Genomic DNA, 14,457 nt, shown 5'->3' on the forward strand with positions numbered 1-14,457 from the left:
GAGGCTGAGCCGGCTCAGGAGGAAGGCCGGCCACGTGTCCTCGGGCGCCACGGAGGAGAGGGTGGTGGTGGAGGGCTTGGGGTGAGGCCTCGTCTGGACGGGCGCGTTGGCTTAACAACGTGGGTGAGCGGGAGGTTTTCTCTCACTTCACCCTGGAAACGCCTGCCATTCCGCTCAGTGGAAACAATCGGGAGCCTTTCTGCACAGCACATCCAAGGGAGCAGCCACTGCGCACACTCGTGCCGTCCACAAGATGCCGGGGGGCCCAGGGCAGGGCGGAGACCCTCCCAGGCCAACAGGTTCGGTGCGTAAGGTCGCTCGTCTCAGCCAAGGGCAGCAATGCCTCCTGGCCTGGACTTGGAGGGCTGGAGGGCGCTGCGCTCACAGGACAGACGTCGCCCCACCGTCCATTCCGGCGGGGACTGGAACGGCCCACGCGCTCAGCACCAAACACCCGAGTGTGCAGCTGGCACCATCACCAGGACGAGGAAGCTTTCCAGGCACGTGCCTTTCTGAGGAGGGACTTGCGTCGAGGGGGGCACCTGGGAACCCCGCACACCCCTGAAGGCACCCAAGGCCCCACCCTCCTCACTGGCCTCGGTAACACAGGAGAACTGAAAACCAAGAGAACACCACCAGGTGGCTTGTAAAAAGTTGGCTTTATTTGTCTCTTAGTCACCTTATCTCAGTTATGCCATTTTGGCGTCCACAGTGACAGTCCCCTGAAAGCTGGGGTCAGCCCCACCCCACCCCATGACCAGTGACCGCAGGGCAGGAGCCCGAGCCACGCAGTGGTCAGAGGCTGCAGCAGGGCTGCAGGGGCGTCAGGTCTCCGCTCGGGACTGGGTCGGACAAGGCCACGCATGGTATGGTGGGTGCCCTGGCCTGGGGTCGATGGGCTGTGGGCCCGTCTGGGCTCTGCCGCCAACTTGCCGGGTGGTGCTCGGCAAGTCTCTTCTTGTCCCTTGGTTGGCCTGTCTCCCGGGCAGCACAGCCAATGAGGTCTCAGAGCCCCTGTAGACTCAGGCGGGTGCCAAGCTGGCCACCTCGACTGGCTCTGTGCTTTGAAGGCCGCTGTGCACCGCTGCTGGTGGGGTCTGCTTTCTCCGCGGGGCGAGGGAGAAGCCCTCAGGCTGCGGAGCTCACCTCTGCTGTCTCTGCAGCCAAGCGCTGCTGGTCCCCGAGAGGGGCCTCCCTAAAGGCCTTAGAGAAGGTTCTAATTCCTAAGGTCTAGGTCACCTGTTATTGCAAACAGTTTATCTTAGACATAATTGTGAGTCTTTTCATATCAAACATGGGTGAAACTTGGCAAAAAAAAAAAAAGCTCTCTGACCCTGATTTCACCATAGATCTAGGGCCTGGGCCCTCGTCTCTGCTGGGCAGTTTTGGTGAAAGCAGAGATCAGAGCCATCTTGTCATTTACTTCGCTTGCGTTTGGTCCTAAGCACAGTAAAAATGTTCTAAAAAAATACCAGTGGAAAGTCTTCAGCCTAGAAGGTAGCGTCTGAGGCCAGCCACAGCGGAAGGGACACACCATGGAGAGCAAGTTCAGTGACAGCGGGAGGAACTGGACAGCCAGCACCTCAGGGTCCTCCGCACGATGTCCACTAGCTCGGCCAGGCTCGACTATGCAAAGCTGCGGCATCGTGGCCCGGCTCCACCACTGAAGAGAGGGACGGCACAGCCAGGCCAGCCAACAGGCACGGGCAGAAAGATGCACAGATGGGCCAGGGGTCTTCTGGAAAATTCGTCCCTTTCTTTTGGAAGAAGCTCTGTCCTAAAAAACAACTTTTAAAAGGGAAAACAATTGTCTCTTCCAGAGAAACCGTTTTAAGCCAGATGTTCCCGCCTGACTGTGAAGGGGACATGCCAGGGAGCAGCCCACACGCACCGGAAAACACATGACCTGCTCCCGGGTGCTCGCCCTCCTGCCACCCGAGACGGAGACATTTCAACAATGTTGGTGCTTCTAACCAACAAGACATTCCCTTCGGGGGGGGAGCAGCTGAGACCACTGCAGTCGCCGACAGCACTGAGAGGTGCAAAGGTTAACACAAAAGTGACGTGGACACGGGGGACAGTCACTTCTGGCGGTCAGCTGGGTAAGACCTCGCTTCTATAGTTCTGTTGCCAATGCCAGAATGAAAAGCAAAATTGCAAATTGAAACATTTCTAGCACTTTAGAAAGTGGAATGAAAGAATGGGAAATTCAAACAGGTTATTAAACCAAAGTCCTCAGGCCACAGCAGCACCCCCGAGACAGCGCCCACAGCGTGGCTTCCTTGTTCCCTTCTTGGCCATCGTGGAGCACGCCGCCTCTGCCTGGTCCAGGGGCCACGGCTCAGAACAGAAGGGCCCCCATGCTGCCGACCTCACTCTGCTCCTTGACGAAGATTTCAAAGTACTGGTAGATGATGGTAACCGCAAGCAGGATCCCGGTTCCAGACCCAATGGCACCCAGGAAGTCAGCCAGCACGGAGAGGGCCCCGATGCAAAGCCCACCGAAGGCCGCGGCCGTGGGGATGTACCTGGGGAGGGAGACGAGTCAGCCACATGCCGCCAGCAGATCCCTCCAGCCTGGCCTCCCTCCCCCAGGCTACAGGAAGGGCCGGGCAGTTGACCTGCTTACCTCTGAGTTAGGAACCGGACTCCTTTAGGGGTCACTCCACGACCCCCAAAAAGTCTCGTCTACTCACACCTTAATGGTCTAGACTAAGGCTTGCTGTCCAGTAAGTGGCCACACGAGTCACATGTGGCTAGTGAAATGGGACCAGTCCAAAGCAGGCGTTGAAAACATCACACGAGATTTTGAAGACAGGAACATAAAATACCTCATCATGACTTTTCTTAGGTCAATTTGAAACAAGAGTCTGGATATATTGGGTTAAATACAATGTATTCTTAAAATGAATTTCACCTGCTGCTTTTTGCTTTCTTTTTTATTAAGAGATAATGGACATGAAACATTTTGTTCGTTTTAGGCGTATCTTTTTACTTTTTTAACGTGGCTACCAGAATGCTTAAAATTTCACATGCGTCTTGCATTATATTTCTACTGAACAGCACTATAAATTCTCTCAGCTTCAGAGAATTCTTAAGGGAATGAACAAAATTGCCCAGCGTCTCTGATAGGGATCAGAAAAGGATCTGGCATTTGCCATACTGACTTGCGGTTGAGGCGAGCGAGCTATGGTCCCCAGGACAGACCTGGTCCTGATTACAAAACCTGATCCTGTAAACAGACTTCTACAGGAAACCATTCACGTTCATCCAGCAATGGTGGAAGAAATGAGTTGAAATAAGTTGGCTTAAAAGTCTAAGACACTCACTACGGCCAACCCGGCTGCCCAAGAGGCAGCCCCACTGTGAGGGGAGAGGCCTGCAGACTGCGGTGCTCTCCTCACCCCCACCTTCCCCCCAGCGGGTCACCAAGTGCCGGCGGCCTCTCCTGTGTCCCCAGGTTACTGCCCCACCTGGCCCCCAGCACCTCTGCCCAGACTCGCGATGTCCGCCCCACCCCACCCCCGCCCCGACCGGTGGGTCTCAGCCTCCAGCACCGACCTTCCGAATGCTGAGCCCTCCCTGCGCTCTCTGCCAGCCTCCCTAGGCTCACCCGAACTCGGACACCCCTGCAGAAGCCCGACGCTGCCCGCCTCCTCCTGGAGGGCCCCCGCAGGACCTGCCTGCAGGACGCTGCCCGCAGGAGGACGGCGAGGTCCCACGCGGGCGGCCGCCTGGACACACGCTGTCTCCCCCGGTGTGGCTGCCTCTGAGGAGAGGTGCCGCGTGCGCTGATTTGCTCTGTCCAGCATCGATGAGCCTTAGCAAGCTCGTCGATACTGGGAGGCCCGGGGCACGCGTCAGCCGGCCAGCACTCACCGGTTGAGTTCGTGGACCATGGACGTCTCTCGGTGGCCCCTCATCACCATCTGCTGCTCCTTCAGCTGCTTTGCAACCTGCGTGGCGCCCATCAAGGGCAGCGGTCAAGTTCAGACGTGGAGCCGAGGGCCAGGCCCACAGTCCACGGGGCCACCAGCCACAGACTCCCCTCCCCAGCACCCTGACGACAGTGGTGAAGGTAGCTTTAAAACTGCCACCAAGACGTCAGATGAGAAAGTCTAGTTTTAGTTTGGCTGCAGCTTCGCAGGCGAGCATGGATTCATTTACCCTGGGCTCCGTCCATGGCCACGAACGCTCTGGAACCGGCCCTAATGAGGACAACGCGCTGCGTGCATTCACAGGCCACCATCCCAGGAGGGGGGACAGGCCGAAAGCCCTCATGCCACTTGCAGGAGGGAAACGCCGGTCCCCAGCTGGCCCCCCACCAGAAGCTGTCGCTCACACTCACGTCTTTGGCAGAGGAGCCCGAGACTTCAATCCACGTCTTGGAGAAGAAGGCGCAGGAGCCCAGCATGAACACTATGTACACGACGGCATGGACGGGGTCTTCCAAGACGGAGCCGAAAGACTCGGGAGGAGACAGGTAATAGCAAAGGCCGCCAACGGGATAGGCACGTGCTGGGCCGCCAGAAGAAGTGTCCTGGGAGGATTCGCGAGAGCCTGTGAGTGCCGTTCCCCACCTCAGCAGCAGGGCAAAGGCACTTCTCAGCAGGTGGGAAAGAACAGCTTTGCCCAGGTGCCCACAGTGCAGGCTTCTTACGGAAAAGAAACCTTCAAGTGAGCTTGTAACAGGCACAATTCGAAAGCATCTCTGGGCGAAACATCTGGCTTCTGAAGCCGCTGTACTTACCGACCAGGTGCCCAGCAGGCTGACCAGCAGGTTGCCACTGAAGCGGGCGGACAGCATCTGGGAGATGACGTAGAGGTTGGATACGAGGGCGGACTGCAGGATGATGGGGATGTTGGACGTGTAGAAGAGCTTGATGGGGTAGGTGTTGTACTGGCCTCGGTAGCGGGCCGACTTGATGGGCAGGTCCACACGGAAGCCCTGAGAAGCCAACAGAGCCAAACGCCCTCACTGCCTCACTCCAGCCACGTGCCAGGCGTGCCCCCAGGGAGCTGCCCCGAGCGGCGGTGCCCAGGGCCCCACACCCCCTCCCCAGCCAGCACTGCACTTGGGGGCACACCGACAGAAGGGTCCCGAGAGGCTGGCTTAAAATGCCCCTGAGCACAGCACACTGTTTCTGTCAAAAACAAAGCCCACCACGTGACAGCCACATCTACGGGGAATACGCCGGAAGTTCCAACAGGCGCTCCAGCGCCCTCCCCGTGCCCCGACCGAGGCCAGACAGGGCCTCCACGCCCTCGCCTCACAGCCAGCACGGCCACCTTCAGGGTGTTCTTTGTCATTACAGAAAACCTAGGCTCTTCTACTTTCCCATGAACATAACCGCTCCCTCTGAAACCCCTGGAGAAGAGAAACGGTTTCCTTTATGTACTTTTTACAATCCCCCACTGCCTAGAACAGAGTTCAGAATAGAAGATTTAAAATAAAATCCTAACGATCCGACCCCAAGCCCGGGAAGAGTTAGCCTGTCATTCACCAGGCATCGGACTAACAGTCTTGGCTGAAGGAACAGATGTGTTCGGGCCTCAGCACGTGGTGGTATAAATACCTCTTCACAAGCATTAAACTGCTTTCTCAACTGCTTTCCCTTCTTTTCTTTTCAATAAATGTCAGGATACAAAGCGGCTGATCAGAGAATACAAAGACCAATCCAACTACAGAAAAGCAACGGGCAGTTCAGGTCTCTTATTCAGAAGCAAGTCACACAGACTCACAACGTGAAAGGTAAGAGGTCTCAGGAGGATGAGGATACTGCCTGAAAGCACCTACAAACTTCGGGCAAGACAGCAGTGAGGTCTTAGGCTTTGATTACTTTTCACTTCTCTTGAGCTATAAGACCTTGAAAAAAAATCTTCTCTATTTGCTGACAGTCCCAACCCAAAGGAACATGGTTTCAGAAATGTTATATCTGCCTCAACTGTGTTAGTTCAGCCAAGTGCCCGTGATGCCATGGAACCTGCTCCTTCAAATGCCATTTCATCATTTCAGTGCGATACGATGGGTCACACTACCGCTGGGGTGTGGACGTGGGACACGCACACCAAGGCCTTCTGAACCTTAAATGCAGACGTCAGAACTCCCCAGGGTTGGATCTGAACGCACCTGGAAGTAGATGACCACAGCAAAGACAAAGATGGTGGCGATCAGATTCATGAGGTTGGGGAGATTCTGGCGGTAGAACGCCTCGCGAAGGGCTCGGACCTTGTCTGTGCGTGTGGCCAGCAGGTGGAACAGTGCAATGATGGCGCCCTCAAACTCCATTCCTGTTACAGGAGAAGGTAAAGGAACAAGCAACTCAGTTTAGCTCTAAGCTTCCTAGTGGCCAAAACCGAGAGGAGATGGAATTAGTTCTGTGACTCACAGTGCCTGCTCCTATAACCACAGGGGCACAGTGAGGGCTCTCAGCCCCCGTTTGTTTCTTCTGTAGAGATTTCAACCTGCGGAAATAGGCTATTCTGCCTCTTTGAATTAACCGATCTTATTTTTTTGGCTTGTGAGTCAACGGCCACCAGACGTGTGGAACAATCAACTGCGAAGTCCTAACAGCAGGGTCTGCTCACCTCCAGCTGAAGGGGTCCTGCTGGAGGGGCTCAGAGCTGCCTAACCCACGCCCCTGGGGACTCCTGGGCGGCACAGCCCCCGAGCTCTGGGGTGTTGGCTGCCCGGACAAGGCGGGCTCGGGCTCTCTGCTCCTCACATCGACGGCCAAGCAGAAAGGACAACACGTGCGCCTACCACACAGCCGATCTCTAGCGGAGTTCACGCCCTACCACAAGAGGGTGCCCAGGGATGCAGGCCAGCAACAGAGCCAGGAAAACACGGCCAGGAAGCAGAGCGAGCTCGACAGAGGCCCAAGGAAAAGAGCAAGAACGGCCTTCTTTGGTCTGGGGACCTATTTTTAGTCTCACTAACGAGATTATGTGGTCTCTGCAGGTCAGGGACTCTGTTTCCAGCATTCACTTCAAAGAAAATCAAATGTGCGTGAATATTTATTTCTCACGGGACTCTTTTGAGTGAATAACATATTTAGTGATGAAAAAAGCTGATTTTCCTTTCCTGGTAAGTCATACATCCGTGAATGTTTAGAACTTTTCATTAAGAACATCCTCTGTAACAAGATTTCCTTGGCACTCTTTGTGGGCATTAAGATAGAATACTCACATTCGCCAAGCATCTACTGTGAGCCAGGCATCACACAATTTCATGTTATTTCTCATTGAATCCTGGCAACCAAGGGCACAGCCAGCATCTGAACCCGGCTCATGAGCACCAAAGTTCCTGCCTCTTTTACAAAGTTGCCCTTTGCGTGACCAAGTGTTTTGGTTCAGTGATTTCATTTTTAGAAACTTATTCACTGAGAGCAACTGTCAAAACATGTAAAGATGAACATATGAGGATGTTCACCATCTCACTGCTGTAATAACAGCAAAGGCTGGAAACAACCTAGACGTCCACCAGAGGAAGGCGTGTTGAAAGAACCTGCTTCATCTTTGCAGTGAAATCCACGCTGAGCTCAGAAAAGTGAGGCAGGATAACGTCCTCTGGCAGGGCGAACGTCTACGACATACTCTTAAGGTGAAAAATGCAAGTTACGTATCATCATGAGCATAAACCTGTGTTTTAAAACACTTTACAGATGCACGGAGAAAAATCAGAAGAGATGTACCGATGGGACCCTGTCCCCAGCGTCTCACCTCGGCCGGTGTTGACAGTGGTGGGGCTGAACGCCTTCCACACGATGGTCTCGCAGATGTTTGTGGCAATGAAGAGGGAGATCCCAGAGCCCAGGCCGTACCCCTTTTGCAGAAGTTCATCCAAAAGCAGGACAATTAGGCCAGCAACAAAGAGCTGTGAATGTTAAAAAACAGAGGTAAGGAAACGCAGAGACGCACTGCTGCTCCCCACGGCGTGGTGCTGTCCCTCCTCAGGAACTGGCTTCTCTGCCGAGGGCCCTGGAGGCTGAGGGGACACTGGCTGGTGGAGGCTCCTCTGTGAATTCAGAAGGGCAAACACAGGGCTCGGGCTTCTTCTCAGGAAGAGTTCCTGTTACGCTCGACTCAGATCTGTTGTTTGGCAAGTGTGGGTGTGAGGGCGCCTCAGAAGGGGGTGCCGGCCTAACCTTACCTGTATGGTGATCAACAGGCAGATCCCAGCACCCATTTCAGAAGGGTCTCCGTACATCCCTGTCATCACATACACGATGGACTGGCCGATGGTAATGATCATGCCAAACACTAGAATGAGAAGAAAACTGTTCTCAGGCTGGGCCACCACACGGTCGTAGCGGAAACACTTCCCAGGCACCAGCTCCGTGCCGGGCACTGGGAGAACAAAGGTGAAGACGACTGACCCTGCCTCCAAGGGGCTCGTCCAGGAAACACTCAACCACCGCACGGTCAGAGTGACGATAATACACAATAACTGAAACATCTGCAACAAAAGCGCGTGAGCTCTTTAATTCCACCTCCTCCTAAATTCACTTCCCTTCGGTGATGGGAGGAGGGAAAAAGTTGAAGCATGACAGACCTGCTTCTTATGACAGCTGTTGAAGACAACACTCAGAGGCACCCCATCCTGCAGCCCCCATGCTCAGGTCATCAGGTAGCTCGGGTTCTGGGAGAACCACTTGCCCAGGCCACCCGACAGGCTTGTGCTTCAGGTCTGAGTCCAGGGCACAGAACACTAACTGGGATAAAGTAATCCCTTCCCAGCTTTGTTTAACGTGTTAATTAAGGAAAGAACTCACAGTGCCACCAAATCACTTAGCCCACTTCTCCTGCCACAAAGCTCTCCTAAGGGAGGTTCTCTTCTTAGTAGATGGTCTTGTATCCTGTATCATTCACTATACTTCATTGTGATGCACAATGGAATCGACTCATTTTTACCGAGTCCACGATGCTAGATGGATCTCTTAGTATGGGACTGGGCTTCAATTTCGGCTTTTCTGCTCAGTTTGCCAAAAAAATAAAATTTTACTCCAAAGTGCCTGTCAAATATAGTCCCTATTTGACTTCTTAAGAAGTGCTCAATAAGACTGAATTCTTAAGGCAGAAAAAGCAGAGAAAAGCTAAAAAAATTGTCCAAGACCAAAGAGGAAACAGCTGATTTTTACTTCTGACAAATAACACATATATATATTTAAAAATCCTGATTTGTGTCTGAAACTGACAAGTTTAAATTAGATTACTCTTTCTTACTCAACTCTTTAACCTACTAACTTAAGATGTGTAAAACATGCTGGTATGGAAGAAAATATGACTGGGTAGGAAACTGCAAATATCACTTCCTAATTAATATATGTCAGTTCACAGTCAGGCTGAACTTGGTGACTTCTGATGACTGGTCATTGTTACCAGTGCCGCTTATTATTTACTACGGTGCAAGTATCATTATTATCCCCATTTTTATAGATGAAGAAACTGGGACGTAAGAACTGTCATCTAACTTTGCCCCAAAGTCACAGAGCTGGTAATTGGCAGAGCTAAGTTGAGAGGACCATCCTTCCCCTAAGGTGAATCCTTTTAAACTCCCAGAAAAAAGAAATACAACCCTTGCCAGGTAACTACTACATGCCAGGCGTTCAATGATGTTTTACACACATTATTCAAATGAATTCTTCCAACAGCTCTGAAGGAGACATTATCTCCTTCTAAGTGCTAAGGAAACTGTGGTGGCGGAAGGCCACCTCCCTGGACCACGCAGCCTCGGGGCACGACACCCGTCCCCTGCCTTGTCCAGCGGCCCCAAATGCTCTCTGGCTAACACAGGCCACGGAGCCAGGCCAGGCAGGGCTGGCGGGCCACGGAGGTTACAACAACCCCCTCCCCCGAAAACCAAAAGGACTTCTGATGCCCCAAACTTTGCAGCAAATTCAAATTCTCAACTACAGACATCTGAACATCATTCAAAATCTCACTTACACTTTTGGGCTCCGTTGAAGAGGGCTCGGTCTTTTGGGGTATCACCAACTTCAATTATTTTGGCGCCAGCCAAGAGCTGCATGATGAGGCCGGAGGTGACAATGGGAGAGATACCCAGCTCCATCAGTGTGCCTTAAGGAAAGGGGGAGGCAAAGTACAACCGAAGTTAGCATGGAGAAGCAAGACATTATTAAGAAAATGAATGAGCGAAACTGGACCGTGTGCCCCTGATACAAACCCAGTGTGTTTCAGTTTGCCAGCAGTATTTAATCCAGAGAATAACCCCCCAGTATCAGCAATCAGAGGGTAATTCAATTCATTCTGTTCGGTCTGCCCGGTAACATCTTATTCTGTTTAGGGAATCACATGGCATTTAAACTGATTGCTGCATTTAAATTCGCCGTAAACAGATTCATGCTGGTTGTACAGAGATAAGAAAGGTTCGTCTCTTCATCAGTTAATAAAAAAGGATAACACTCAAATAATTTCCAGAGTCTGGAAAGGAGGCCAGTACAATTCTATGTAGTTGTGAATAAACCTCTATTTCCATTATGCTAAAATGGGCTATACTTCCAACTGATTTGGAACTTAATTTGAAACGTATTTTAAAAATGAGTTAATCAAAAGCAGTTATCAGCATAAGCATTCAAAATCCCGCCTCACCCTAAGTAGGTAACTGGTTGGAGTATACAATACACTGTTATATATTTATTTTTTTTGGACAGGTATATGTAACCTGTAGATATGGAAAAGACGCAGCTGAGAAACAAATTACATATTCTAAAGGACGTTATCAAAACAGGAGACAGATAGGTAGAAATGTCATCATTTCAGCTGTTTAAAAAGCATTCTGGTTTTTCCATGTTTTAAGAAATTCTCTATGATGTAGACTTATCTTGCTGTTACAGGTTTTGTACTGCATTCAGAGCAATTCTGAATAGGACGACGTGCCTGGGTGCTGAAGCTGGCATTTACTAGGGCTGTGTTTCAGCACAGCACGCTCTGAACCCTTTGTAAAGCCAAGGCCTGTACTTTAACTGAAGGAGGCCAGTGAAGCCCGCACCGTACAGGGGATGCAGAGGGCCAGTCCTACCTCTGTTAGAGGCGAGGATCACTCTCATCCAATAGAAAGGGTCGGCTGAGTCTGAAGACATGATTCCAAACAGAGGGATCTGGAAACAAGCAGAGAGCAGCCCGCACACTTGTCTCCGGCCCCTCACGCCCCCACCCCGACACTGGAACACCAAACGCGCGCTCACCTGGCAGCACACCAAGAAGATAAAGAGGGTGATGGCGGTCCACAGCACTTTCTCCTTAAACTGAATCTACAGAAGAACAGAGCCAATTAAGGCAACAAGTTATCTTCATAAGTAAATTAACAGAAACAGCCACTGATCAGACCCCTTTCTCTGCTCACCAGAGGAGCCCTCAACACTCCAAACCATGCACCAAGCGTAAGTACATGTATTGCGTGCTTTCTACGCACAAGGCACAGATGCAAAGACCTTCATGTGCATCATCTCATTTAATCCTCACACCACGGAACATTATCTTATTATTTTCCAACAAGAAAACGGAATCTTAGAAAAGCTAAGTAATTTGTCCCAAATCCCACAGCTGTAATGGGTTTGACTCCAAAGCCTGTGCTCTTAACCATCAGCATGAACAGTTTAGAATCAGACCCGAGATCAAAGAATGTTGCAATAGAAAGGGATTCCCAAATCACACCCCCCTTTACAACACATGAGCAATGACTTCTCATTTGAAAAGGTTTTGTAACTGACAAAATCTTGTTATTCTGGAGTCAACTAATTTGCAAACTGTGATTGTTTCTTTGTGTATTCTCCATGGATTTAGGGTAAAAGAATGTAATAAACACTAGAAGAGTGAAAGAGAGCTGCGTGTTCAACCTACTCACTAACTACTAATAGCATCTGTTTAACTTTAGGACAGGTGACTATTCAGAGTCATCTTATGGATGACCAATAAGCATCATTAGGGAAGTTGAGACCGCCTGCCCAAGGCTCCTCTGCTCTAAAACCTAAGTGTCTTCACTAGCACCTGCTGCCTGCACAGCAAGAATGGCTTTAAAGGGCTTAAAAAAACACACAGCAATTATTGTGTGGACTAAGGATCTTAACATGGAAATACCTTGTGAGCAACGGTACTAAATGGACAAAATCGTGTTCTTAAAAAACACTCTTTTAAGCTGCAATCTGAATGAGCATGGAGTCGAAGTCCTGGCTCTCTGGTCAGCATGGGGCCGCAGTGCCTCCGTGTTGACCACTGTAGACAGGCCTCAACAAGACAAGCACACAAAGGCGCAGATACTCCACGCGAAGTTGGGGTGAATTCACAGAACTCGTCCTCTGGTCATCTGATCCCACCAAGAAATCAGGAGGCCAAGGAGGGCAACACCACGTCAGGCTGACCAGTAACACAACAAACTTGTATGGAAATGACTCTTTATGGGAAAAGAGTGGACAATTTTTACAAGACTCCTCATTTTTAAATAACCAAGTCTCCTCTCCTGGATGCAGCCAAATTCAACAGCAAAACATCCAAAACTGTTTATCCAAGTCTTGTCACTCTACCTCTTACCAGCCCGCCATCCACCCCCATCTCCTAGGCCAGTCCCATAGTTCACTCTCGACGGCAGAAGCCCCTCCACCGCTCTCACCCTCTACCCTACCCCAGAGCAGTTTTCTGATCTGTCCGGCTCCTAGGGCTCCCACTGCTCCCCACCCATCCTTTCCATTCTATCAACAGTGAAGCACATCTAACACCCCCCCCACCCCGACCTCAACTGGTTTTCTCTGCCTTAGCGCACACTATATTTCTTACCCTCGAATTCCTTTCCCTTCCTTCAAGGACACTTCTATTCCTCCTTCAAGGCCGCCATCAGACATCATGTCTTCCAGGGTTAATCCCTCCTGGAGCCACTGCTGTACCCTGCACATACTGCCACTGCCTCATGCACCACACTCAGTTACAAGGCCAAGGTCACACAGCTATCAAGAGGCTGTGTGAAGGGTGGGTGGGTCCCAGGTGCACCTGCCTCCAGAGCCCCGCCATTTCTACCACACTGAGGGCACACACACACACAACTTTGCATATTAGCCCGCCAAAGGCAGCACGTACGTGGGGCAGATGCAAAGAACGCGAGGACAGAAACGTATTCCTATTAATTCCCTGTAAGAACCCAATGAAACTTTTCTTCATGGTTTCATGGACTGACTTACACTGGCAACACTGTCTCGGCAGCAGCGGAAGTTCTGATAAAGATTCAACACCGCTCTACACCTCTACCCTTCCATGTTTTAATGCACCTGCTGTAAAAGCAGGGGTCACAAAATGCCCTTTTTCTCAGCAAGGTGACGGCCCACGGAAAAGGCACAAACTCGACCGTACAGAGTAAAGTGACTGCTCTTAGCTCCTGGTAGCAGCTGGATCCAAAAAGCATCTCCTAGAAGAAGGACCCGCCCACGATCAGCTTCTGCGGGAGCTGCAGCGGGAAGGGTCGCCCAACCTGAGTACCTGAGGCTCTCGAGGCGTTACTCACTCAGGCCGGGATCCACCTCGGGACAGAGCAAACCCGAGGCTCTGCCCGCCCGAGTAACTTCCACGGAGGATGCTCCAATCGAAGCTCGGCGGCTCGATGGAGGCTCCCACCAAGCAGGCCACCCGGACCACTCTCGGGGGAAGGAGGCGTCCACTCGGCGTGTTGGGGCCACTTTAACGGGGTGCAGGCAGTTTCCCCAAGCCTTCCCCGGACTCACCTTCCGCTCCGGCTTCTGAATTTCGGGCAGGATGACACAGAAGGGCTTGATGACTTCCAGAAACTTGACTTTGGGCGGAAGAGACAAGAGTAAAGTTAGGGCTGGAGGACGCCGCACCACCCCGGGAACCCGTCCGCGGGGCCAGGTGGGGCAGGGGCGCGGGCCGGGTGGGCTTCACGGCCGGAGGACCGAGGTCCCGCCCGCGCCGGCCGCGCCCGGGCTTCCCCGAGGGACTCACTCGCCATGGCGGCGGCTGCTCGGCTCCGGGTCGGGCTCCAGCTCCGGCTCCGCTACGCTCCGACCGCGGCTCCGAGGCTGCCCGTCCCGCTCTGGAGCGCCGCGCCTCGCCGAGGGACACGTCAGTGCTAGCGCCCTGGCGGGCGCTTCCGCTTCCGCTTCCTGCCACGCGCTTCAGCCGCGCGCGCCGCCCACGCCTAGACCACAACTCCCGGCCTGCAGCGGGGCCGCGCGGCCTGTCGGAGGGAGGGCCGGAGAAGCGGGGCGGGGCGGGGCGGGAGGGGCGCGGGGCACGCCGGGACGGGGTTATGCGCCTGCGCAGACTGAGCCGAGCGCGGGGCGGGGAAGCTGAGTGGGACGCCGGCTTCACCCAGTTCCTTTCACGGCACCGGTAACTTGCTGCGCAGGTGTAGACAGTGAGCGCCTTGGGGCCGGCCTGTCCCGGCGCCACCTCGGTGCCCGGCGCCCAGCAGGTGCGCGGCGGCGGGGCCGA

General features: G+C 52.7%; 1 protein-coding gene across 2 annotated transcripts; it reads right to left on the bottom strand.

Annotated features, from left to right (window-relative positions):
• Positions 1–640: 640 nt before the first annotated feature.
• SEC61A1 (SEC61 translocon subunit alpha 1) lies at positions 641–14,103 on the bottom strand. 2 transcript variants are annotated; one of them, XM_022562522.2, is made up of 12 exons: positions 13,966–14,102; positions 13,728–13,795; positions 11,208–11,273; positions 11,042–11,120; positions 9,949–10,080; positions 8,153–8,262; positions 7,723–7,876; positions 6,131–6,291; positions 4,751–4,948; positions 4,349–4,540; positions 3,880–3,956; positions 641–2,528 (listed from the first exon to the last, which is right to left on the bottom strand). In XM_022562522.2, exons 1-12 carry the CDS (start codon positions 13,970–13,972, stop codon positions 2,342–2,344), a joined length of 1,431 nt encoding a protein of 476 aa, XP_022418230.1. In that variant the 5' UTR covers positions 13,973–14,102; the 3' UTR covers positions 641–2,341. The 2 variants fall into 2 exon arrangements, with proteins under 2 accessions (XP_022418230.1, XP_022418231.1); XM_022562523.2 differs by lacking the exon at positions 641–2,528 and adding an exon at positions 3,511–3,769 and having other exon boundaries at positions 13,966–14,103.
• Positions 14,104–14,457: the final 354 nt, after the last annotated feature.

Source organism: Delphinapterus leucas, chromosome 10 (assembly GCF_059928025.1).
Source record: "Delphinapterus leucas isolate spDelLeu-1000000601 "Yukka" chromosome 10, BTC_Dleu_Yukka2, whole genome shotgun sequence".
NCBI lineage: Eukaryota > Metazoa > Chordata > Mammalia > Artiodactyla > Monodontidae > Delphinapterus > Delphinapterus leucas.